We start from the raw sequence: 26,067 nt of genomic DNA on the forward strand, positions 1-26,067 counted from the left end.
TGGTAGACTGAAGGTCTATACCAAAGTCTGGTCTATGGTTCCTGTTTGTTTTCCTATACTTTGATGACTCTTTTAAATGCTCTTGGTGTTCTCTTCTTCATGAGACAGTCACCTATGATGCTTTTCCATTATACATTTTCACAATTGCAGAGCACTTGTAAGGTGAGGAACTAAAGTTCTGAAAGAAAACTATTTACTGAGGGTGCATCTAAAATTGTGTGTTTTGAAAATGAATTCATATATAGACTAACACCCTTCCAAAATTATACTGGTTTTAGAAACCAACTGTTGTAAATGTCTAAAGCCACATGGGAGGAACTATAGTTCACAGATCCAGCCTGCCTCGGATGAGCAGGGGATGTCATTCCACGTACTCAGAGAGACAACTTCATTGACAGCACAGTCTTCATCTTTGTGAGCACCATTGGGTTCCCCTGTGCTCCAGTATCTGGGAATAACACACAACACACAGAATGCAACACACAGAATACAACACACAGATTACAACACAGATTACAGCTCACATATTACAGCACACAGATTTCAACACACTGCATTTAATTTGTTTTAACCACAAAATGGCACCAGTGCATAACAGCATCCTTGAGGTTGTTTTCAGTGAGTTAATCCACCCTGCATGCCATTGAAAAATGACCACAGGATGTTGGAAAATAAAGTGTATGGGTGTAGTCTACACTCACAAATGTGTGAAAAAGGCACGTTGTATTACTCACACAGTGGTTAGTGGTGACCCATCCACCCACTTCCAGATCCCCTCTGTTTGTGCATCACTGAGACCAATCCAGGCATCTATGTTTACCTCCTTTATGAACTCCTGGAGGGAAGGAAAATATAATTAGAATAAGGAGATTTGTGCTGATAGTGTACACATATAATCTATATTACTCAGTCTATAGAATGTAGTTGAATAAGGAGATTTGTGCTGATAGTGTACACATATAATCTAGATTACTCAGTCTATAGAATGTATCTGAATTAGGAGATTTGTGCTGATAGTGTACACATATAATCTAGATTACTCAGTCTATAGAATGTAGTTGAATAAGGAGATTTGGGCTGATAATGTATACATATAATCTAGATTACTCAATCTATAGAATGTATCTGAATAAGGATATTTGTGCTGATAGTGTACACATATAATCTAGATTACTCAATATATAGAATGTAGTTGAATAAGGAGATTTGTGCTGATAATGTATACATATAATCTAGATTACTCAGTCTATAGAATGTATCTGAATAAGGAGATTTGTGCTGATAGTCTAAACATATAATCTAGATTACTCAGTCTATAGAATGTAGTTGAATTAGGAGATTTCTATCAGATCTGAGGGTCTTCTCTCCACTCCCCTCACCTGTTCCTCTCTGCTGTTTATGATCAGCAGATCTGCTCCCATCTCTCTACAGTACTGCCTGCTCTCAGCCCAGTTCTTTCTCCCATTAGAAAAGTAGTAATAGCTGCTTCCAAATTTCCTCCAACCTTTAAAACACATCTCTTCAAAAAGAAAGACAGTGAAGAGTGGTGTGACTGTAAACTGTCTTTTAGCAAATAATGCATTTTCATCAGTAAGTGTATATTTTCCATTGTGGTAGTACTAATATTGTTCATCCTCACCCAGTTTTTGCTGAATTGCATCTCTTTCCATAGTGAGGTTATCATAACTGCTCTGTAATTGGTCTCTCTCTAAAGTCAAATTATTGTTAATGTCCAGTAACTGGTCTCTCTCCTTAGTCATGTTGTCATAGCTACTCTGTAACTGGTCTCTTTCCTTAGTCATGTTGTCATAGCTACTCTGTAACTGGTCTCTCTCCTTAGTCATGTTGTCATAGTCTCTCTGTAACTGGTCTCTGCCTGCATCGTGTTTTTTCCACAGGCCGATGATAACAGCCAGCAGGAGAACACACAGCAGCCCCAAACACACTGCAGCTGGTTTTCCAGAGCACGCCTGCCTCCCCTCAGACGCAGCCTCACAGCCTGGGAGAACTACAACAGCAACACAGTTAGACTTCCTCTACTGCTTTTCAGATTCTACTGCAATGGTACAGTACTATTCAAAAGTCTGGACACACCTACTCTTTGTTTATTTTTAATATTTTCTCCTTTAAAACAAAACAGGGAAGGTATCAAACAAATGAAATAACACATATGTGATTATGCTATGATAAATATTGTCTATTGTACAGTTTGCATCATTTGAAGTAACTTTCCTATACTTTGATGACAGCTCTGCATGCTCTTGGTGTTCTCTTAACCAGCTTCATGAGACAGCAACCTACGATGCTTTTACATCAGTCTTGAAGATGTTCTCACATATGCAGAGCACTTGTACGGTGAGGAACTAATCTAATCATTTGAACTAATCATTTGAATCTAAAATTGTGTTTTAAAAATGATTTTGTATATATGCTAACACCTTTCCCAAATTCTATTGTTCTTGAAAACAAATTTAAGCATAATCCATTAGATTAAAATGCCTTTATTACTATTAAAAACACACATCTGTCAAGTGTGTCCAAACTTTTGACTGCTACTTTATGTGCGAGAAACCTCAAGTAATACTATCTATTTTCTTCTTAACCCATAACTTCTGTCTATTAGAAGCCTGAAATGTTGCTTTATTTTTTTAAAACATCATGTTCCAGCTGTCTGCTTTGCAGATGTATTTCAGTCTACATCTGACAAAATCTAAAACATTCCTTTAATGATGATTTAAGTGTTGTAGTAGTTCTTTGATGATTTAAGTGTTTTAATAGTTTTATTTACTTTTGGCTAAAGGATTTTGTTCTTTTGTTTGAGTGGAACATATGTACAGTCTGTTTCCACAAAGAGAGTTCTTAAGACAGGTGTGGACTACATTTTTTAACACTGTTCACTCTTAAAAACATTTTAAAAAATGATTTTTGTTTCTGCTGCAGCAAAACCAAACATTTCAACCATTAATTCCTTATTTATTTTAATTAAATCCAGTCATTTTTTAAAAGATGTACTTTATTTTACTGGGAATTAAAGAAATTAGGCAACTAAAAAATTTGTTAATTTTCTCTTTGGTTACAGAGGGATATAGATCCTAAATAATTCTCACTTTGTTCTGCCTTTGATTCTGTGGTTGATCTGAACATTTACCTCGTTTCTGTACTTCAGTGTCCAGGCAGAATCTCTCATGTACTCTTGGCAGGTTATTGTAGTTGTCTATGTTTGTATAGTTGCTCTCAAGGTTTTCATATTCGTTATCCTCCTCCATGGCACTGGTGGCTGTTAGATGTGGGTTCCAAGACTTCTGTGGGAAGATTCGTTATGATCATATCATGTGACACTGAATTAATTTTTTGTAATTTTTTTATGAAAATGAGGGAACAACATTGGTCTGTGTGCCTCAACCACATCTAGGACCTCTATATGTCCTCAACCATATCTATGTCCTCTATATGTCCACGACCATATCTATGTCCATTACCACATCTACCAGCACCTGGCCCGCCTGGTACTGGGTGGGCACTGGGAATTGTCATGCTCTGTTTGTGTTTACGTTTATACAGCGCCTGGAGGTTCGTGTTCATTGGACGGACGCGTCGGGAGCCGCATCCCTTGGGAGGGGGTGCTGTCACGGAACGTTCGCCTCCTGCGAGTCACAGGGTTTGGCCTGCCACCTGAAGTGGGAGGATATTTGTTTGTATAGAAACCAGTGTCCTTGTCTACTGGGTGCTGGTCATTGTTGATGTAGCGTTGTCATTGTTAAAGGTAGTCATGTTCATTGCTCTGTTCACTGTTAACCATTAAGTGTTCACGTTTACTGCTTGTGTTATATGTGAGTGCCGCTATGTTTTATGTACTTAAATGTTCGGATATGTCAAAAGAGTCTGTGCGTCCTGCTCCACACCCTTCGGCAGTCAGGCCAGCACATTACATACAACTCTGTGATTTCTTTTTCTCCTCTCTCCTCAGACGAAATTCTTCAGCTACATCCCAGCAATCCAACTACATTCCCGCTGGATCCGATTCCTTCCACTCTGTTCCAGACAGTCGCAAGAGATCAGCTTCCTTTCATCTCTGTTACCATCAACAACTCCTTACCTTCTGGATATGTGCCAACTGCACTCAAAACCGCCAGGGCGGTACCAATCCTCAAGAAGGCCACACTTGACGGCTCCAACGTTACCAACTACAGATCGGTCTCACTTCTCTCTTTCCTCTCAAAAGCCCTCAAACAAGCAGTTTACAATCAATTGTCTCTTTTCCTCACCCAGAACCAGCTGCATGATCCCAATCAGTCTGGCTACACACGGGCACATTCTGCAGAAACAGCCCTCATAGCAGTGACGGAGAAACTTCATGCCGCTAAAGCTGCCAAACTGTCATCTGTTTTGATTCTTCTAGACCTTTCTGCAGCCTTTGACACAGCATTCTTCTCTCTATTCTCTCCAGGCTCGGTGTGACTGGCTCTGCATGGAGATGGTTTCAGTCCAATCTGGAGGGACAGTCCTATCAGGTGACATGTAGAGGATTCACTTCCAAACCATGTAGACTTTCCACTGGTGTTCCACAAGGCTCATTATTAGGCCCCCTTCTCTTCTCTTTGTATACTCGTTCTCTTAATGATGTAATAAATTCTCATGGTTTCTCCTACCACTGCTATGCCGATGACCTTCAATTATTTCTTTTTCCACCCTCTGACACGCAGGTCTCGAGACGTATCTCAGCATGCTTGACTGACATTGCGACATGGATGACAGCCCACCACTTGAAGCTCAACCCCAGTAAAACCGAGCTTCTATTCAGCCCTGGTACTCCCAACCTTTACCATGACCTCACAGTTTCCTTCGAGAACTCCCTGGTATCACCATCTGAAGCTGCCCATAGCCTGGGCATAACTGGACAACTAGTTCTAGTTCTCCACTCGTGTCAAATCTAACCCGGTCTTGCAAATTTCTCTTTTGTAACATATGAAGGATTTGGCCCTTTCTCTCACAGGAAGCTACCCAGGTGCTTGTGCAGTCTCTTGTTATCTCAAAGCTAGACTACTGCAACTCGCTACTTGCTTGTTTTCCTCTAAGAGCCATCAGACCTCTACAACTTGACAAGAATGCAGCAGCATGACTGCTCTTCAATCTTCTGAAATTCACACGTTACTCCACTGCTGCGCTCCCTTCATTGGCTCGCAATAGCTGCACGCATCAGATTTAAAACCTTGATGCTTGCCTACAAAGCCAAAAATGGACCAGGCCCTTCATAAATGAGGACAATGGTCAAAGCCTGATCCATACATCAAGTACTTCAAACCTCAAGTACCGCTTAGCTTGAAATACCTTGCTTCAGGACTAATGGACGACAAGCAGTGATACTATTTTCTGTCCTGGCTCCAAGATGGTGGAATGAACTCCCACTTGCTGTGAGGACAGCAGAGTCCCTTGCAGTCTTCAAACACAGACTGAAGACCCATCTATTGGCAGAATATTTAAAGGACAACTGACCCCGTTCCTATATTGACTGAGTAAATTAGGACTTATTGTAGGGTATTGTTTACTATGTTGTGTAACAAACTCTAGCACTTATTGTTTATTGCACTTATCATTATTTAAGATAGACCTATTGTATTTTGTACTTCTAGGCATCAGCATTGATTCCTGTACTTATACAGTATTCTAGTTAATTGGTATGTTGGACTCTAACCTACTGTACTGTTCTAGGATATATTCTGAGGAAAAGACAAAGCACTTTTGTAAGTCGCTCTGGATAAGAGTGTCTGATAAATGCCATAAATGTAAATGTAAATTTAAATGTAATTCTGTCAATATACACTCACCAGCCACTACATTAGGCACACCTGATCAACTGCTCATTAATGCAAATATCTAATTAGCCAATCAGATGACAGCAAATCAATACATTTGGGCATGTACACATGACATGAAGTTCAAACTGAGCATCAGAATGGGGAAGAAAAGTGATTTAAGTGTATTTGAACATGGCATGTTTATTTGTGTTAGACAGGCTGGTCTGTGTATTTCAGAAACTGCTGATCTACTGGGATTTTCAACCATCTCCAGGCTTTACAGAGAATGGTCAGAAGAAGAGAAATTATCCAGTGAGCAACAGTTGAAACATAAAAGCATGGATCCTTCCTGCCCTATCAACAGTTCAGGCTGATAGTGGTGGTGTAATGGGGTGGGGGATATTTTCTTGGCACACTTTGGGCCCCTTAATACCAATTAAGCATCCTTTAAACACCACAGCCTACCTGAGTATTGCTGCTGACCATGTCCATCCCTTTATGACCACAGTGTACCGTCCACTCATGGATACTTCCAGTAGGATAAGGCACCGTGTCATAAAGTGCAAATCATCTCAGACTGCTTCTTGAACATTAGAGTGAGTTCCCTGTACTCAAATGTCCTCCTCAGATCTCAGTCCAACAGACACCATTAGGATGTAGTGAAACAGCAGACTCACATCATGGATGTCCAGCTGATACATTGGAATTGGAGGGTTTAGATGACCAAGGCCTCCATTTAATCCTCAGTTGCTTGAATTGCATTAGTCATAATTGTAAGCTACTTAAAAGTGGATAAAAGTGCTCATTGCCATAAATGTAAATGTTTTGTAGAGTGCAGTACTGAGGATTCTTTGGTTATTACACATAGTAAAATCTGTAAATGTTTTCTAGAGTGCAGTACTACGGACTGAGTGGTTATTACACATAGTAAAATGTGTAAATGTTTTGTAGGGTGCAGTCCTGAGGACTGTGTGGTTATTACACATAGTAAAATGTGTAAATGTTCAATTTCTTTTCCTTTTTGTTTCTTTCTTCTTTATTAGCCAAGTTTGCTACTTTTATCCACAACGAATCATGTGTGTTAATTCTGGCTTGGTTGCATTGTTATGATTGTTATTACAGTGATACTAGTAAACTCAATACTCCTCCTGGTCATTGGTAGAATCTTAGTGATTGTAGTGAATGTTTTTCTTATCTCTGCTTATTCAATTAACATCCCTTAGTTATTATGTCTATGAGTCAAGAGTGATATTATAATGTTTGGTAGACAAGAAATAATCATGTATTGAACTCACGACTTCCATGAGTGGAGACTAAATTATTAATAATTTATAAATCAATTAAAATTAATAAGTGTTCCCTGTTAATCAGGATGGTACCCCAATTAACCTTATCAACTGTAACTGACAATTTATTAAAAGTGTTAAAACCACTACAGTGTTATAGAAAAATTATTGTGGAGTATGCATTTTAATTAGCACCAGGTTGTGCTCTCATAGGTACAATGCCAGGAACTCCTCTATCCTGCGCTTGACAAGCTCCGGGGATGTAACGCTAACCCTAACCCTAAACAACGTTGAACACGCAGAACTGAGAAGTCAAACAATATAAAGGTAAAGTAGACGATGGGTTAGGGATTGTAGAAAAAAAGTCCAACGACTCTAAACAACAGTCAGACGCACAAACTAAATAGGGCAAAAAATTAAGAACCTAAAACACATACTGGAGAGCGCGCTGTCTGGAAATTAAACAGCAACTAGGCCTGTCTGCAGAATGTGCCCCAAGTATGTTTTCAGAAATTATGACATTAGTTACAGGAAAACTGACTCCAAGAATTATGCATACATGGTCCTAATTTAGTTTTTGGTTGATGCTACAGCAACTTTTTCATCAACTAGCAGCAATCAATGAAGGTCCTGTTTCAGGTGCAATTATTAATTCTGTGGGAGTAAGTGAGTGCCAGTTTTGTTTCCAAAAACAATCAGCTGCCTGTAATCTGTTTGAGTGATCCAGATATTGCCTTTTCTGCCTGACTATATTGCCTGACTATACACAACCTTTTCATCTATACACTCATGAACATTCAGGGACTGCCATCAATATGTGTACCAAGCAACACAATGGGCAGCTCAGGCCTGTGGTATACCTGTCCAAAACCTTAGATGCAGTAGTGCGAGGCTTAATTGCCTGACTATGAGCTGTGGCAGCAGCAGCTATTACGATCACGGATGCAGAAACAGTTGTTTTATCACATCCTTAACTTTCTAGACTTCACATCAGGTGTTAGTGATTCTCAATATATTATCAACACATCACATGATGGCACAAAGGCGAAGAGGCTACAAAAATATTTTGACATGCACAAGTAATTTAACTATTAAAGCCTCAGTCAACAACATAATACTTACATCAAATGCTATCCTTGCCTGAGTTCTTAGCTGAAACATATGACTGTTCAAGAGAAGTTGTGGAACAATCTGCAAACAGATTGGATCTTGACCTTTAGAATTATGGGACAAAGTGTTAATGGTTGATGGTTCCTGTTCTAAACCAGTGATGTTATTTCTTCACGGTTATGCTGTTTGACATCTACCCAACAATTTTTTAGAAGCCCAGGCACTTCCCTAAAATTCACCACAAGCAGCTGAACTTGTCAGTTTAATTAGAGCATGTTCTCCGTACACAGATCACCCACTAACAATCTATACAGATAGTTGCTACACATTTGGTGTTGCACATGACGTTGGTTGAATTTGGTCACAAAGAGGCTTTCACACAGCTGATGATGAGCACAATTCCCATTACAAACTTATTTCTGATCTTTTGTGTGCGTGTAATCTGCCAACAAAATTGGTTATAGTAAAAATTAAGAGACACGAGTCCCCAGGGTCCAGTCAGGAGGCCACTAGGAATTTATTGGCTGATGAAGTAGACAAACTTGAACCAAAAGAGGGGACAGTGAGGCCATTGAGCGGTCCATCGGACTGTACTGACACCTTCCTCTCACATACTGTAGCCACTGACCCGTGCTGGTTTGATAATATTAACAGCAGACACTATTGATGATTAATTGTTAATATTAATATCGGATTAAATAAAGCAATGCAACAGAGAAGCAGCAGTGCAGCATGATATGCAAATGATTGAATGCAACAAAAAAATTGTCTCCTTTTGAACATTTGATGGTGTGCCCGTTCTCAGCACCGTGGGTCAGAGGAAAACCAGGCCCAAAGATTGATGTCAACATGGACACGATTGTGACAGAGTACACAGTCACTCAGATCAACAAATCAACAAGCAGACAAGCTAATGTAGCTGCCTCTCTTCCACCTCCCACAGGTCAACCAACACACCTGCAGATGAGGTGCTAATCAAACATTTGCTCCCTAGGAAACCAGGTGAGGAGTTGTGTGGACCACCATGTCCTGTGACAGATGAAATGCCTTAATGGATACATGTTAGTCATGTAAAAGATGTATAGAACAGGCTCCTTTTAGAACAGGCTGTGAATTAGTGTGTGTTTGTGTGTGTGTATGATTGTGTTTGTGTGTGTGTGTGTTTGTGTGTGTGTGTATGTATGTTTTTGTGTGTGTATGTGTGTGTGTGTGTTTGTGTGTATGTTTTTGTGTGTGTGTGTTCCATTTTCTCTTGGTTCCACTTTTCTTTCTATCTCTCTTGTTCTTTTTATAGGCTTTGTTGAACCAGCCATTGCCGTATGCGTGGGGAGATGGTCACTTCCTGGTCATAGGTGGTGTTGACTGCTCATTGAGAGGCAGGAAAGAGGCGATACCAGTGTCCACTCCAGAGATGGGCAAGGTGGCTGGTGCGCCCCCTGTGGTGGGACAGCAAAGTTTCCACCCCCCAAATCGGCGAGGGGCAATTCCCCACAGGCGGGTTAGCCTGCAGCCCAGCTGACAACTGGGGAACAGCCCGGGGCTCTCGCCATCTTACCTGGACTTGTTAACTTGTTAAATAATGTTACTATTGTTACTAATGTCACTGTGTCTGTTCCCGTCACATTGTTTGTACCAGATGTTTTGTCCCTTTGGTGTCTGTGTCTGTTAGCATGTCCGTCTCTGTGTTTGTGTGTCTGTTAGTGTGTCCGTCTCTGTGTTTGTGTGTCTGTTAGTGTGTCCGTCTCTGTGTTTGTGTGTCTGTTAGTGTGTCCGTCTCTGTGTTTGTGTGTCTGTTAGTGTGTCCGTCTCTGTGTCTGTGTGTCTGTTGATGTTTTTGGTGCCGGTCCTTCCCCCCTCTGTCTTGCTCGTGCTGGCCCGTGTCGGGTCATTTGGTGCTTTGGCCTCTCCATTTGGCGTTGGTCTCGGGGCCGTGGCTCGATAGGCAATATTACAGAGGTGAAAAGGGGCATTTTTGACCTGAGACGTGACGTGGGGTTTAAAAGAGAGAGGAGTCAAAGAGTATGCCAATTTTCATAACTGTGGATGAGGAACTGATCAAGATACCATCCATATTTAATTTAAGATTGGAAAATGTTGATATTTTGGACTTCAGGTCAATAAGTAGAAATTCTGTTTTATCAGAATTGAGTTTTTAGAAGTTTATGCTCATCCACTGCTTGAGATCTTGCATACAGGAGAGTAAAACAGGAAATGGTAGGGTAGTGTTGGCCTCGGTGTTAATATAGATCTGAGTGTCATCTGTATAACAGTGGAAATGAAGACCATGCCTGTGGACAATCTGACCAAGGGCCAGCATATAGATAAAGAACAGGAGAGGGCCAAGGACAGATACCTGGGGAACACCTTGAGTGACTTTTTGTATTTTGTCTCCCCCAGTATTAACAGCGTTAGATCTTCTGTCTGAGATCCATTCTCCAGACAGCCTCGGAATGGCTAAAGGCATCACCTCCGCCCCTTGCCACAGAGCTGGCAGGCGACTACCCACAGAGTGTGTGCGTGTGTGTGTGTGTGTGTGTGTGTGTGTGTGTGTGTGTGTGTGTGTGTGTGTGTCATTCTGACAGTGTAACCACATTGTCCTCCTGCTTCCTCACGTTTGTCTCTGAGCTGCTGCAGTGTAAGCGCCTGTTCAATCACCATTTATTTCTCCTTTAGGGAGTCCAAGAACAGTAAGGGCCTGTATGATATACACGACTGTGAGCAAAAATATATAGAGACAATATGTTAGTGTAGGAGGTAGGGTATAGGGAATATATTAGTGTAGGAGGTAGGGTATAGGGAATATGTTGGTGTAGGAGGTAGGGTATAGGGAATATATTAGTTTAGAAAGTAGGGTATAGGGAATATGTTGGTGTTGGAGGTAGGGTATAGGGAATATGTTGGTGTAGGAGGTAGGGTATAGGGAATATATTAGTTTAGGAAGTAGGGTATAGGGAATATGTTGGTGTTGGAGGTAGGGTATAGGGAATATGTTGGTGTAGGAGGTAGGGTATAGGGAATATATTAGTGTAGGAGGTAGGGTATAGGGAATATATTAGTGTAGGAGGTAGGGTATAGGGAATATATTAGTTTAGGAAGTAGGGTATAGGGAATATGTTGGTGTTGGAGGTAGGGTATAGGGAATATATTAGTTATATTAGTGCTCTTGTTGTTTATTACCAGTGTCATATAAGAAAGGGAAGGTGGGTGTGTGCATGTGTGCATGTGTGTAACTGAGAGACTGACAGTTAGACAGAGATTGGGGGTGTGGAGATTTTTTGTTTTTTTCCTGAAAAATTAATTCTTAAATGTGTATGAATAAAGGAATCAACAATGCAGGGAATAGATGCTCAAGACTGACTGCATTGTGTCTAGGGCTGCTGTGTGTTCTCCTACTGGCTGCAATCACAGTGCTGTGGATCAAGTTCACTGCAGAGAGAGACCAGTTACAGACTGGTTACAACAACCTAACTGCAGAGAGAGACCAACTACAGAGCAGGGTCAACAGCCTGACTGAAGAGAGAGACAATCTACAGAAACAAAGAGTGGGACTCCAAAGAATGTTTTCTCAACCTGTTAAGTGAACATTTCCAGGCTGTTACAGTTCTGTGTAAAAGTCTTGAGCATCCATGAAAATGGTATCTGAAGCTTCTTATATGGGTAATAAGTGTTGATTTACTTAAAACATGTTACAATGTCACCGAGCGATTTTTTGCTTTGTTCTGTAATTCAGCAGTTATATTGAGAGTGAGGCTCTGTGCTGCTCTTCCTGTATGTGTACATATATAGACAGCAGGAGTGTCATTGTGATTGTCATTATCATGCTGAAAGATTTTACATGTCGCTTGGGCTCCACTGGAGGTGCAACAGGCTTGAAGTATTAAAAGCAAATGAAAAATCTTTCTTGCCACATTTTATCCTAATAATAATTTTATTACAAAGATATTTTTTGCATTAATGATATAGTAATGTTTGCCTGTGTACTACAGTGGTTATATGCAAAATAAACATGATTTTAAGATAATAAACAAGATTTTAAAGATTTTTGCTCAGTGCTGTATATCATTTGTGAACATCACCAATGTGTTTCTTTCTTAAAGTAATGTTCTGAGAAATAGTTTACCAACTCATTGATTATATTTCTCCGGAAATACCGTTAAGAGGCCATTAAACAAGGCTGGAGATACTTTAGGTCCAGTGTTTACTACATCTCTACTGAAGAGAAGTCCTGGAAAGAGAGCAGAAAAAAACAGGACCAAATTTAAGCCTCCTCTGAGTCCTTCTCACTCCCCTTATACACTTTCTCTCTCTACAGTATGTAGTTATAATTGATGTGCAACTGGTTTCTCTCTTTATAGTCAGGTTGTTAGTAGCTGCTCTGTAACTGGTCTCTCTCTGCAGTGAACGTGACCCACCAAACTGTGATTGCAGCCAGCAGGAGAACACACAGCAGCCAGTCTGGAGTATAGACTCCCTGCAGGTCTCCTCCTAGAGAATCAAAAGTAATCATGTGCTTTTATCTAGTTGTATCTCCACGTTCATAGTGTAACGGTGAGCGGTTAGGAGGCGGGCACACGTGCGGAGAAGAGCAAGCTTTTTTATGCACAACGGATGGGGGCCAATCTTCTCTGTGGCCAGTCCGGAGGCACCCGATCTCATTTGCTCCGTCCCTGGCGTTCCTGGACCCACAGTTCACCCAGAACCTAGAATCTGCCCAAATTCCTGTCTCAGGTCACCTCTGTGACCTCTCTGGCAAGGAGGCAGGACTATGGCGATAGAGAGTCAGATGTTGTTTCATATGCTAAGTAGCCATGTGCAATTGAGCATGCATGTCAAGTAGGCATGTGTTTCTTGCTGTTAAACAAGAATCAGTATATACGCTACCTCCGTGTGTGTAATTATATTTTTAATCATGATTAAGATTGCATGCAAAAATTCAGCAGATGAATGTCTGATTTTTATTGCCTTCATGTTGTTTATCATCATTTTAAAAAATATAACCCATTATTATATATAATGTTAAATGTGGATAATCATTTAAGAATAAGATTAATAATAATAATTTTGACTTAATTGAATGTTAATTGAATTAAGTTAATTTAATCGATTTATACACGGGAAACTGACCTGTTTGAATAGCACTCGTTTATTGTTCATCAAATAAATAATATCAATCAAAATAACAAGTGCATCTTTTGTAAGCATATTTTGTCTAATTAACAACAAGTCACAAACACGCTCATTCACTTTATTAAAGAACAAAGTGGTTTAGATCAGTGCCCATTCACTTTGTGTAATAGAATGCAGAATAAACTGCTGGTCATTCAATTTGTGAAATGCAAAGTGTTTTAAATCTGCTCATTCACAAAGTGAAGTACAAAGCAGAATAAATCAGTGTGCACCATGTGCATCACATGGTGAGAAGTACAAACAGAATAAATCAGTGCTCATTCACTTTGTGAAGTATGATATAGTATTAAACAGTAATCATTCACTTTTAAAACTACAAATGATTATGAAACAGTGCTCATTCACAACACAGAGAACAGATCACTGACCCTGTCCAGCATCTCCTCCTCATCTCCTCCTTCCACTGTTCCATGATCTTCCCCACTGCTGTGCAGAAGTTCACCCCACGGAAATGGCTGGAGACGCTTGCATACAGCCACAAGGAGCAACTTCAGACACCAGACAAGAGTCAGTCAAAGGCACTCCATGACTCAGTCATCCACACACCCTGCACGCTTGCATGTCTCTCCCCACACAAGCAATAAAAGCCGGAAGATGGAGCGCTGGTGCCAGAGCAGGCAGAGGCGGTCACCACGGTTGCGGAGTGCGTGTGCGGCTGTCTGCTCTTCTTCGTGTCTCTGCACTGGATGTACTTTTGCAGTGTCTCCATCTTGCTCTCAGGCCTCACCTTCTGCCACCGGATCCACTGCACATAGCATAATTCACATTCCACCGCTGCTGTGTTTGTTTTACATGAATTCAGTACCTACCTCCTCTTGAAGTGATTTCATATGTATTTGCATTTGTGCCACACGTCTGCCTGACACAAGCTGTCCACCTAATACTGTCATTCACTCTGATCCTGACTCTGACCTTAAACACGTAACTTTAACCCTGCATGGGCAAAAGAACAATGCTTCATGTGGCACACTGATTCAGATGTAAACAATACAAAAGGAGACAACAGTAATAGCCTAAAGTTAATGTTCATGTTAATTAATCTGCACTGGAGGCTGGCTGCAAATATGGAAAAACAGATGTCTGTCTTAGAAGAGCAATGATAATCACCTCAGAAATGAGGGACGTGCCAATAGCAGTTTTCCTGCACGCGCTGCCTCAAGCAGAACGCATGTCAGCAGTTTGGACTTACTCATCCATGCAGTCTGTACTTCACATGTGGACTTGCTATCCAAATGCATCATTTTTTCTTTCTGTTTTCCATTTTCATGTGATGAGATGATTGCATATGAGGTAATGTAAGGCTACAACATTTGTAATTTACAGGACAACCTCGGTCAATTTAATGTTTGCTGTCTAACACTGAAGCTTGAATATCTCTACAGTTAACCAGGTCTTCCTTGTACTTGGTCTGCTTCGCTTACTGCACAGTATTGGCTTTCAAAGTGTTCTTCCAGTATTTCATAACAAATTTCACATTAATGTTGTTGGGTTTTTTTTGTGTGTGGTTTCTTCTTCAGTGTCCAGGCTGTCCTGTTTTAAGCAGTGTGCTTATTTCAGCTACATTGAATGAGATAATTCCAAATGACCTCTATAAGGCTTCATATAATAAGCGCTGTTAGCCTCACAGATCTAATATATCTGTAGCCTTTAACAGCAGGCTACGCTTCACACCAAGTCTCTTCTGCCCTCAGGCGGTTGGCGGAGGAGATCACTAACCTGTAGGAGTACCTGGAGAAAGAGGACATCAAAAAGAAGCTTCTGATCCGAACCAATGAGGAGCTGCTCTGTAAATAAAATATAAATATCTGTAAATATCTGTAAAATATGTAAATAAACGGAAGATGTGGTTGTATAGTGTAGTCATTTGATTATAAATAATCTCATAATAATCTTATCTACAAATTCTTAGACATTTACATAGTAACATTCACTCATACACTCAAATGCCATATCATACATAGAAGACGTCCACCTCATCTATTTTATAGGTTTTTCCTGATCAATAAAACAACTACAACAAAAAAGAGAGAACAGCACCATCTAGCGATGAACCTCAATTGTTTCAAGCTAACTGTAAAACATGGCTAGGTTAAGTCGGCGTTATCTTGCAGCTAGAACAAAAAATGCTCAGATTAACTTGTGTCTCATGGCACGCAGCTGAGTTAAAAATTAAACACAACGAAATCAAATTAAACACAACGAAAAGCAAATGTAAGTAGCAGGCTATTTATGTGAAAATGTTTTATATGTATGTACAAGTAGTGTTTCCCTGATTTCTCCCTAAATGGCCCCTCATAGTTCAGCAGTAATGAGGCTAGTTAGATTTTGCTCAGAATTAAGTACACTTTGGGATGTTATATATATCACAGTCTCTGGTGAGCCGTGCATGGTTAATCAATCCAGGTTGAGGTAGAGTCACTGAATTAATGACACATCTGTTTGCATTGCCAGTTGTTGCTATGGCAGCAATGAAATAAATAAATTCAAAGAAAAACAACTCATCTGCACTAATTGCGCGGAAAGACCTGCATCTCGCCAAGTCCAGGTCTCAACACATCAATCCAAACTTTCACTTTCATTGTAAATCTGCCATCATTATGTGTTGTATCAGCCCACATAAAAATCCATCCAGAGAAGTAGGTGCCATGCACAAGGTCAAACACACATACACACACATACAGTGTAAAGTTTAACTGATGTAGCAATTTTGTGCAAGTGCCTCTATGACAAATGACTGCAGCATGCAGTGCCTGAACATCCCTCTCCATTTTCTGCATGCTGTGTGATGCAATGAGTGCTGATTTTTATGAAAACATATTTGCAGCACACTGTCTGTGTAAAGTACTTGAATGTACATAACAGATATGTGCACATGGGTATGCAGCTCAACTGCTACAGTGCTGGCTCATCTGCCTTGCACTGTCCACACCTGCAGCAGAGCTCCCGAGCACAGTGATAGATGAGGGCCAGAGTTACAGGCAGCCCCGCAGGCCCGACAGGGACTCGTCACTGGGATCAAACTCAGCTCACTCTCCTTCCCTGTACACACCTCCAGTGGCCAGCCAAGTTTTGCTCAACACTCAGCACACACAGCACCCAAGCTTAGTATGAGGAAATGCTTGACTGTGAAGAACCACACCTTCTTAATCAGCCCATAATGTACCATGAATAAAACTCTACATCTAAGGGAGGAGAATTTAAAAAAGAAAAAGAAAAAAGACAAAGATCATATACAGCAAACTTGTAGTGTTACCATCTGAACATGATGCACATATAACAAGTTTAAAAGCAGTTTGTGAGAATTTCAGATCACTTCTTCTCATGTCAAACACCTTTGTGTTTGTTCTTTCCAGCAGGATGGATGTCATGTTTTCTGTTGGAGGCTGCTCACCTGTGACTCCTCTGTAAATCCAGAAAGAATGAGATTTAAAAATAATAATGTGAGGTCTTTCACTTCTTTTGTGCCAATCACCTTGGTGTAGGTTCCACTAGGTTTTGCTATTATTGTTTATATCTATGAAATATTTGTTATATAGTAGTACATATACGCATTAACTGGGGGAAAACAGTAGACTTTGGTAAACGTAGCTTTAAAATTGTGTCATGTAGCTTATGGCAGACATAAATCAAGAATTCATGTATATGCAAACCATTCATGAAAATATTTAACCATATGGAGAACATGAGTTGACACTGGAAAACACAGTAGGCATCAATCCGCAAATTAGTTCTGCTTTATATAAAGTAGGATAAAGCATGCGTTTCTGTTGGACTTCAATTCCAAGAAGTCATCGCTAGGGAAATGCATTTGTGTTTAAGTATGAGCACTTAACTGAAAACGTGGCAAAAGAAAAGCCTTTCTAAAGAACATACATAAAGCCCAAGAGAGAAAATGTTTTATTTATATTTTCATTTTAGCAAAGGTGGAACTTGATTCACACTTCACACCCACTACAGTTGCAGGGAAGACCCGTCGCGCTGCAAATACAGAAAGCATATTCATCAAAATGTCAACACTTGCAATACATTTCACAAACATGCCGCAAATACAAAAAGCACATTCTTCAAAACGACAACACAACCCGGTGCAAAATCAGAATGCACATGCAACTTCAGAAATGCTTCAAATCCAACACAACAGAAGTGCTGTTTCCAGAGGACAAGGTGTGGGGTGGACTTCAATAAGACCAGCGGGAAGCAGCAACAACCAAGTGAAAAGTAAGTTTTTAGGTTACCATGGTTTTATCATAGCTGGCTATTCATGCTATACATTCTTACGCTTTTATTTATGCTAGGCTGTACATATCGCATCCTTATAAATGCTTATATAAATCCCATTTAACACAATTCAGCAGGCCTGTTACTGAGGTCTACAGTTTACCATAGATATATACAGATCTACTCCAACAGTGCAAAAATAATAATAGAAAGGTAATAACATAATTTAGGTATTTAAAGAAAACATTAGAATTCATGAAACAGAATGTCCCTACAATCTGCACATCTGAAATGCACCACCTGTTCATTGCAGCATGTTTGGTCAGCGTACACAGAGCATTATATTTCCATTTTCTTCTGTTTTCAAATCACAATGTTTTGTCCTTTCTGTTGCTTCAGATTGGAACAAACACCAAAGTTTTGCAGCTCTTGTGGGTGTAATGTACAGCTTTTAGAAGGGGCCAAATCTGCACTGTCTATATCTACAAATGAAGACTGTGGATCATCTCATGGCACAGGTGAAGGTTTAATAAATTAATACATGTCCCATTGTCAAAAGTACTGTTTTGTGCAGCATAACTGAGTGATCTCGTAACCAGCCTCTCACAGGTCATGTTCTATGCAGGATATTTCAGTGTATAAAACCACTGATGTAATGAAACATAAAATTACTGGCATACAACTTGCTCAAAGAGTAAAGCTAATAGTATGTGTGTGAAAAATAGGTGGTGTTGAGGTACTAAAAAAGGCTTAACAAAATTTTGATTTGACTAAATCTAGGCCCATATTCTTAAAGCTTCTCAAAGAATGAGATCATATTTTTGTCTTATTTACAACACTGGCATAAACAAATCCTAGATAAGCATTGTGAAGATTTATGAACAAGCACCCCGATTAAATCATCTCCAAGATAATATTTAAATGCTTATTTATAATATTTGTAAATGTATTAATGAAAATTGTTATGACTGTCCAGTCTCCAGGCCGTAACAGGAAGTGTGAGAAAAACGGCAAATCAAGTGTGTGATGGAAATGAGGTCAGAAAGCGACAAAGCAAAACAGTTCAATGATATACAGTGTATTGTACAACAGACAGTGTGAGATTATATATATATAAGAGACAGTGTGACACTGGACTATAACGTCAGGAGTGACCCAGGCCAAAATAAACAAATCCACACTATAAAACCTAAAGACACTCACTAAACCTAAACAGACAAAAGAAAAATACACATACAACTACACTAGGTGGAAAACACAGAGCAAACCCACACCCCAAACAAAAAGTCGTCACTCCCTAGTTATCAGTGAAACACAACAAAGGGAACAAAGTGCATATATATAAAATACACAATGGCACACACACACACACACACACACACACACACACACACACACACACACACACACACGCACACACACACACACACACACACACACACACACACACACACACATTTTTTTCATGTTGGCTTTTACTTTGTTTAAAAAGGAGGGAAGATAGGTTAAAAAAGAAAATATTGTGCAGTGACCATAACTCTATTAACATGTTCACTCAGAGTTAACACAGATCACCACACGGGGGTGATGTCCATGTTGAAATACCTTTGAATATAATTTACTTGAATATCAGTTGTCCTTCAATCTGGCAATGGTCATTTTCATGTGTCTTATTTGTCCATTTTATGCTTATTCATATCCCCAAAAAGTCTGTTTGGACAAGCGGTACCTTTAAGCTCTTTCGTGGTGCTGTGTGGTATCTTTATACACCCCATGTCTTGTCTTAAACTGGTTGTTTTTCCACAGCCAATAGTTTGACGTTTTATCGTGGACGTTGAGCCAAAGCCATCATTTAGGGCCAACCGACGTTTACCTGTTCAAAATGGTATCTGGAGAGAGAGTCTAGCTAACTGGAAGATGTCCACTCTTTTGAAGAAAAATCAGGGACAACAAGAAGATGGAAACAGATGAAGAAATATCTGCTTATATACATGCAGTGTCCGCAATAAAAATGTCAGCGCTTAACAACAACTGTCATGGTAAAACAAGTACTATCATGCTTGGCCATGTGTTCTTACTGCAGGACCTTCATTCCTAACTACTCCACCCTGGAAGTTCCTATTAGAGAGATGGTGCATGGCACTTCACTCAGCACATCGTCACAAGTCACCTTGTCTGAGGAAGCAAGTAAAGCTTTGGAAGAGCTAAAACAAACTCTACAGTCAACTCCTACTTTAGGTTTACCTGATCCTAGTAAACCATTTGTACAAACTGTTGATGAAAAGAAAGGGTGTATGACTTCCGTTCTTTTGCAGAAACACAGGGACAGGCTGAGACCAGTGGCATACTTTTCAAGCAAGTTGGACCCGGTAGCAGCTGGTCTTCCGGTGTGCTTAGGAGCCGCAGCAGAAAAGGTGGTGGTGGCCTACAGAAATAATGTAGGATATTATGATTTGACTCTCTTGGTTAATCATGTTGTCTCTCTGCTTCTGCTGGAACGAAAGACATCACACTTGTCGACAATGTAATTGGTTGTTACATTGCTCCTACATCTTTTTGCTGATTAGGCAGTGCATCACCAGATCAATAAAAGGTATAGTGGGAGATGGTTACCAGCTAATCAAGATCAATCCAGAGGACATTCCATACTGGCCACCCCTTCCTACGGAAGACTACAATCCACCTTTTGCTGACATCCCTGATGAAAAACTTCTAATTACTCTGTAAAATGGACAAACACTATTTACAAATAGCAGGAATGTAGTGTATTTCAGTCTTTTTGGTTCGCCATTACACAGAGGCCCTGTCCCTCACATAAACAGCCTTAGTCTTCTTCAATGTATAGTTTATGACATGATAAATTGAACTGGACTGAATTCTTCTGTGTCTTTTTTCCTGTTAGATGTTTATCTTAAAATGATAAAAGGGGGGATGTGGAATGTAGAAGAAATTCATATATATTGAGTCAAATATGTAGAGAAATTCAAATATAATGAGTCAAATATGTAGAGAAATTCATATATATTGAGTCAAAAATGTAGAGATTGATTTTAACATGTAATGTCTTTGTTTGTGAGTTGTGTTTAAATGTGCCAGTAATTAGAAACTTCTTTTCAGAACTTGAAATCGCACCCTGAAACTGTCTGCAGGTTTTTGTCCTTGATACAGAACAAAAGTGTTACTGTTAGTGAAGTAAATCTTCTCTGAACATGTAAGGACGACTTTGACTCTTTATTAGAGATTACCACGACAGGTGGAATCATCCAGCTGCGTTACTGTGCTCCTACAAAACAGAAACCTGCTTAAAACTCTAATATCCAGCTCAACAGGAAGTTGTCCTACAATGTACGTTGGTCTAAAATGTGAGAACTTTCTACAACTAACTTGAAGGGGATGGACTCTGTTCCGCCAAAAATGCATGCCACTTTTGTAAGTGTGTTGTTTTTTAAATGGTTATACTACGGCTTGTCTCCTGTTTATTCTGACTCGCAGTTGTCATGATGCCACATGGTTACAAGATTCAAAATATTACAGCTAGGGTAATATTGAATGTAGTTAAAACATGCTCATGAATGAGTTTAACACATGCCTATTAATTTCAACACAAGGAGAGAAATTACTCCGCTCATAGAGCTCAGTTGTTAACACAACAACTTGTGTCATTGTGTTAGAGTGGCAGTTATGGGTTTTGGTATTTTCTTGAGAGTCATGTTGATGAGCACCTTAGTTGTAAAAAAGGCTGAGCTGTAATGAATATGAATTTGTATAATTGCAGTATCTATGGACATAAACAGTGGTGAAACTGATGGATTCTTTCTCGCCAACTTTGTAGAAAAGTGGTGTATTCCATGAGACCTACTCCTATAGATGGGGATAAATTCTCCATACCAAAACCTCTGTGCATTAGCATGATGGGAATTTAGAGAACGGTGGAATGAGTACCCAAATCCTTTATTGCTGAAACAGCAGAAATTATGTAATTTTATACAGAGAAAAAAAGCGCAGCGTTAAACTGCTGTTGAGTGAGTCTTAATTTAAATATAGTAGGCTGAGGAAGTGTAACGAGGAGCGGTAAGGAGGCGGATGCAATTGCTGAAAAGAGCGAGATTTATTAGGGGCAAATCCAGAGTAGTCACTGTCACTGTCCAGGGTGAAATTACTAACATGGCGAGTTTGAGAATTCATGATAAACTAAACATTTACATTTACGGCATTTAGCAGACGCTCTTATCCAGAGCGACTTACAAAAGTGCTTTGTCATTTACTCATAGAGTATATCCAAGTGCAGTACAGTAGGTTAGAATTAAACATACCAATGAACTAGAATACTGTAGAATACAGGGATGAATGCTGATAGCTAGAAGTGCAAAATACATAAGTGCTATAAACAATAAGTGCTAGAGTTTGCATATAATTGCATATTGCATATTGCATATAATTCTGCATTCAGAATCTGCAGTCTTGAGGAGACACACTAGTTTTTTGGGGGGGTTATCTGTGCTAGTTCGGCCAGGCAATGAATGAAGACCAGTCCCAAACTCATCCTAGTTGTTCTTCAAACAAAATGGGGGTAACATTGTGAAACCTAATCCAGGGGAGAGTCCAAGGGTTTGGATGGATAGAATTGGTCTATTAGAATGTAATGCTTCATAGGTAGATAACCTAGTTGCTTGGACCAAGGGGTCCAGCTCTTATTTTGGCCAAACCTATCTACAGAAGGGCTCTTTTGAGGAAGCTCACATGAGGCAGGCCACAACCTGTATAAGGGATGGTCAGGGAGACCCAAATTGGGATTATGAGTACATAGATGTGTTTAATAAGTTGGACTAAAATTAAAATTGAATAGGATAATTATATTAAAGAAAAGTCAAAAAGAAAAAGAAAAATGTACAGAAAAATGTGTCTGTCAGATCTGCCATTTAGCTCCACCACCAGCATGTAATGACAATGTTTTAAGTGTTAAGGGCTCTCACTCTTGGTCTCCATTGTGATGTAAACTGCTGGAAGTAAGACTGACTGGGGTGTGAAGGCTCCACCCTGCCCTCTTCCTTTTTCTAGCTGTGTAGAGGTCTTTGAGGGTGAGCATCTGATAGCCAATGCTTTTGTCTGCCCCTTGTACTGTTCACTGCAGCTTGTGCTTTGTGTGAGAAGATGTAGAGCCAAACCAGACGGAGATGGAGGATGTGATGATGGACTCTATTATAGCAGCGTAAAGCTGGACCAGTAGTGCCTAAGGCATCCCAAATTTTGGGGGTTGATGCAAGAATACAGCCACTGCTGGGCCTTTTTCACCACGGTAGTGCTGTGTCTGTCCCATTAGAGATCTTGCTGAATGGTGGTGCCCATAAATGTGTGGGACTCTGCTCTGCTGACTGTTGAACTGTGTATTTCCAGAGGAGGCAGTGGAGTGGGTTTATGAAGTCTATGGTCATCTCCAGTTTTTGGGTGTTTAGCTTCAGATTATTAGCTCCAAATCATGACACCAGCCATGTTTCTTCCTTCCAGCACATGGACTCATCATTATTTTGCATGAGCCCAACCAGAGTAGTGTCATCTACCAACTTCATAAGTTTAATTGAGTTTATACGTTTATCAGAGGGACACTCATTGGTGTAAAGAGAGAAAAACAGGGGAAACAGAGACATGCTTGTCCAGAATGACTTTCAGAGTGTTTTATTGTCCCCTTAAAAGAAGTCCTTATGTGTGTATGTAGACCTAAGTGTAAGGATCCTATTGACTGCCTTGAAGTGGCTATGGATCATTTAAGCACTTCTAGAAGGGGTGGAGTTTCAGTCTACACTTAAACAGCAAGCAACTCCCAAAATGTTCAATCTTAAAAATAATTGAACAATCTGGTAAGAAGTGTTGCAAAAATATTCATAGTACAACAGCAATAGAATCATTTAGGAAGAAAATGAAACAAAACCATATCAGAGAACAAACCTTGGGTGGATTGTGATAATGTACCTCAAGTGTGTAATACATACATTGAGTACTTTGAACCTCAAGTACAGTTCTGCTTGAAACCATGCTTCAAGTCTCATGGATGACAAGCATCAAGATTATTCTCTACCCTGGCTCCCAGATGGTGGAACAAACTTCTGCTGGCTGTCTGGATATCAGAGCGCCTTGCAGTCTTCAAAGCACTGACCCTGCTCCTATGTTAACTAACTGAAACTCTAGTACTTATTGTAGGGTATTGTTTACTGCACTGATGTTGACTGGTCCTATGTTGACTAACTGAAACTCTAGACCTTATTGTTTATTGCATTTATTGTTGTCTGTAGAGCTTATATATGTTTTGCAATTCTAGTCATCAGCTTATATGTGTTTTGTACTTCTAGGTATCAGCATTGATCCCTGTATTTCAACAGCCTTCTAGTTCATTGGTATATTGGACTCTATCCTACTGTACTGTACGAGGATACATTGTATGACTAAATGACAAAACACTTTTGTAAGTCGCGCTGGATAAGAGTGTCTGCTATATGCTATAAATGTAAATAAAGTAAATTCATTTAACCATTAGAACTTAGGCAAAGTAATGATATTGTGTACAAATATGAACAACTAGTATGTCATATGAGCTTGCAGTGGCTTGACATTGTCAAAGAATGTAAACAAAGATGCTCTTAACATGATTTTAACAGAATTATTTTTTCAAAGAATGTACACCATCTGAGCTCAGCCTGTGCTGCTGACAGCCAGCAGGGGGCCTCAGCATGGCGTTAGGAGAGCAGGCACTCCCAGCCCTGGGAACTCCAGTACCCACGATCCTTTAAGATAATCAGCACTGACTGTGCTCATCTGCTGGGCTCTGTATTTAATCCCACATGGACAATAGCCCAGTGAGTCAACTTTTTAAAAAGTGAATATTATGAATCAAAGCAGGGTGGCTGATAGGTTGGGCCACTGTAATTAACCCTGAAAGAAGGATATATGCTGAGCAAGTTAAAGTAGAAATCATTCAATACAAATTGATCTTCAACATGTAGAACTGTGGTCACTCTGGAAGACTATGAGTTCAGTTCTTCATAGTTGTAGTACAATTCATTTATTTCATTTGTTTTACTTTACCAGGAAGTCCCACTGAGAGAAAATTTATATATATATATATTTTATAAGAGAGACCTGGCAAGAATAGCAGCCATTCAGACACACAACATTTCAAAATACAACATAATATACAGAACCATTGATTACACTAAAAGGCCTCTCAAGAAAAATAACCACGTCTCATTTACCACTTTATTTATAGTGCACTTAAAATTTTCAGTGGATATGTTTCTAGTTTTAAATCTTTCTGCAGTTTATGTCCAGGGTGGATAATAAAAAATACAGATTTCCCCAGATCTGTAAAACACAGTGTACATTCAAAAGCAGCCACCTAGAAGAGTATAGCTGATAACTACCCAAGCTAAAACAAAGAAATGTACGACGGTACACTGGAAGTTTGGCTGGAATCACTTTATAAATAAACATATACCAGTGCTTTTGTCTGCAAATGGTTAATGATGTCCAGCCCAGTCCAGTCATACAGATTGCAAAGACTTTGCATTTGTAATAAAATGTATCGAGGGATGATGTACTGAATTCAGATTTCATAAAACAGAGGAGGCAGCGTGCATATATATCACCATACTTAATCACAGGCAGGAAAGTGGCTTCCACAAGGTTTTTCTTAGCATTTAAAGTGAAAAAGATTTATTGCTAAAATGAAAACCAATCTTCACATTAAGCTTTCTAAATAGATTCTCAATATCTACATTAAACGAAAGATTATCTATCTATCTATCTATCTATCTATCTATCTATCTATCTATCTATCTATCTATCTATCTATCTATCTATCTATCTATCTATCTATCTATCTATCTATCTATCTATCTATCTATCTATCTATCTAAGGTAATGATTGAAGTGTTAGAGAGTGGGCCATTGTGTAAAAAAAACGTGAATGACACGTTCACTTCTTTGTTAGAATTACGTGAACACAATTTTGTATCTGTCTGGGTTTATGTAAAATTGTTTATGTCTTTTTAAGGCGCTCTCGTAACGTCTCGCGCGAATGTTGTTCCTTTTTTTTCTACCTATATGCGAGCAAATGTGGATTATTTCTTCGCTGAATGTTTATTCGTTTATTCTTCAGGTTTCCCCTTTGTTAATTCACGTCTTAGTTAACGGTAAGTTCACAAATATCTGTTTGTTTCCTCCTGAATACGCTTTACACGAGTGAAACCTACTTGTGTTGGTTCATCGGTATGGCCCGCAAATGTAAAATAATGTGAGCTAAATAGTTTAGATGAAATTAATCTTCACATTTTAGTTAACTTCTACAGGAGAGGTAAGTGTGTAAGGTACTTTCATATTCCCATCTGTTACGGGTTAATATAAACACAAACATTTATTCACTCATTTGAATTCAAAAGGGATGGAAATTAATATATATGTAGTCTTCAAAAAGACACGTT

The 26,067-nt window shown here is 39.5% G+C and overlaps 1 protein-coding gene across 1 annotated transcript in view; it reads right to left on the reverse strand.

Annotated features, from left to right (window-relative positions):
- Positions 1-318: 318 nt before the first annotated feature.
- LOC118241325 (CD209 antigen-like) overlaps positions 319-26,067 on the reverse strand; it is a 38,311-nt gene continuing 12,562 nt past the window's right edge. Inside the window, exons 4-7 of the mRNA XM_035525975.1 lie at positions 1,640-1,870; positions 1,380-1,519; positions 735-835; positions 319-448 (exon numbers count right to left, since the gene is read on the reverse strand). Coding sequence (XP_035381868.1) covers positions 319-448; positions 735-835; positions 1,380-1,519; positions 1,640-1,870 — 602 coding nt within the window. The remainder of the gene's footprint in view (positions 449-734; positions 836-1,379; positions 1,520-1,639; positions 1,871-26,067) is intronic.

The sequence above is a fragment of the Electrophorus electricus genome, chromosome 5 (assembly GCF_013358815.1).
Source record: "Electrophorus electricus isolate fEleEle1 chromosome 5, fEleEle1.pri, whole genome shotgun sequence".
NCBI lineage: Eukaryota > Metazoa > Chordata > Actinopteri > Gymnotiformes > Gymnotidae > Electrophorus > Electrophorus electricus.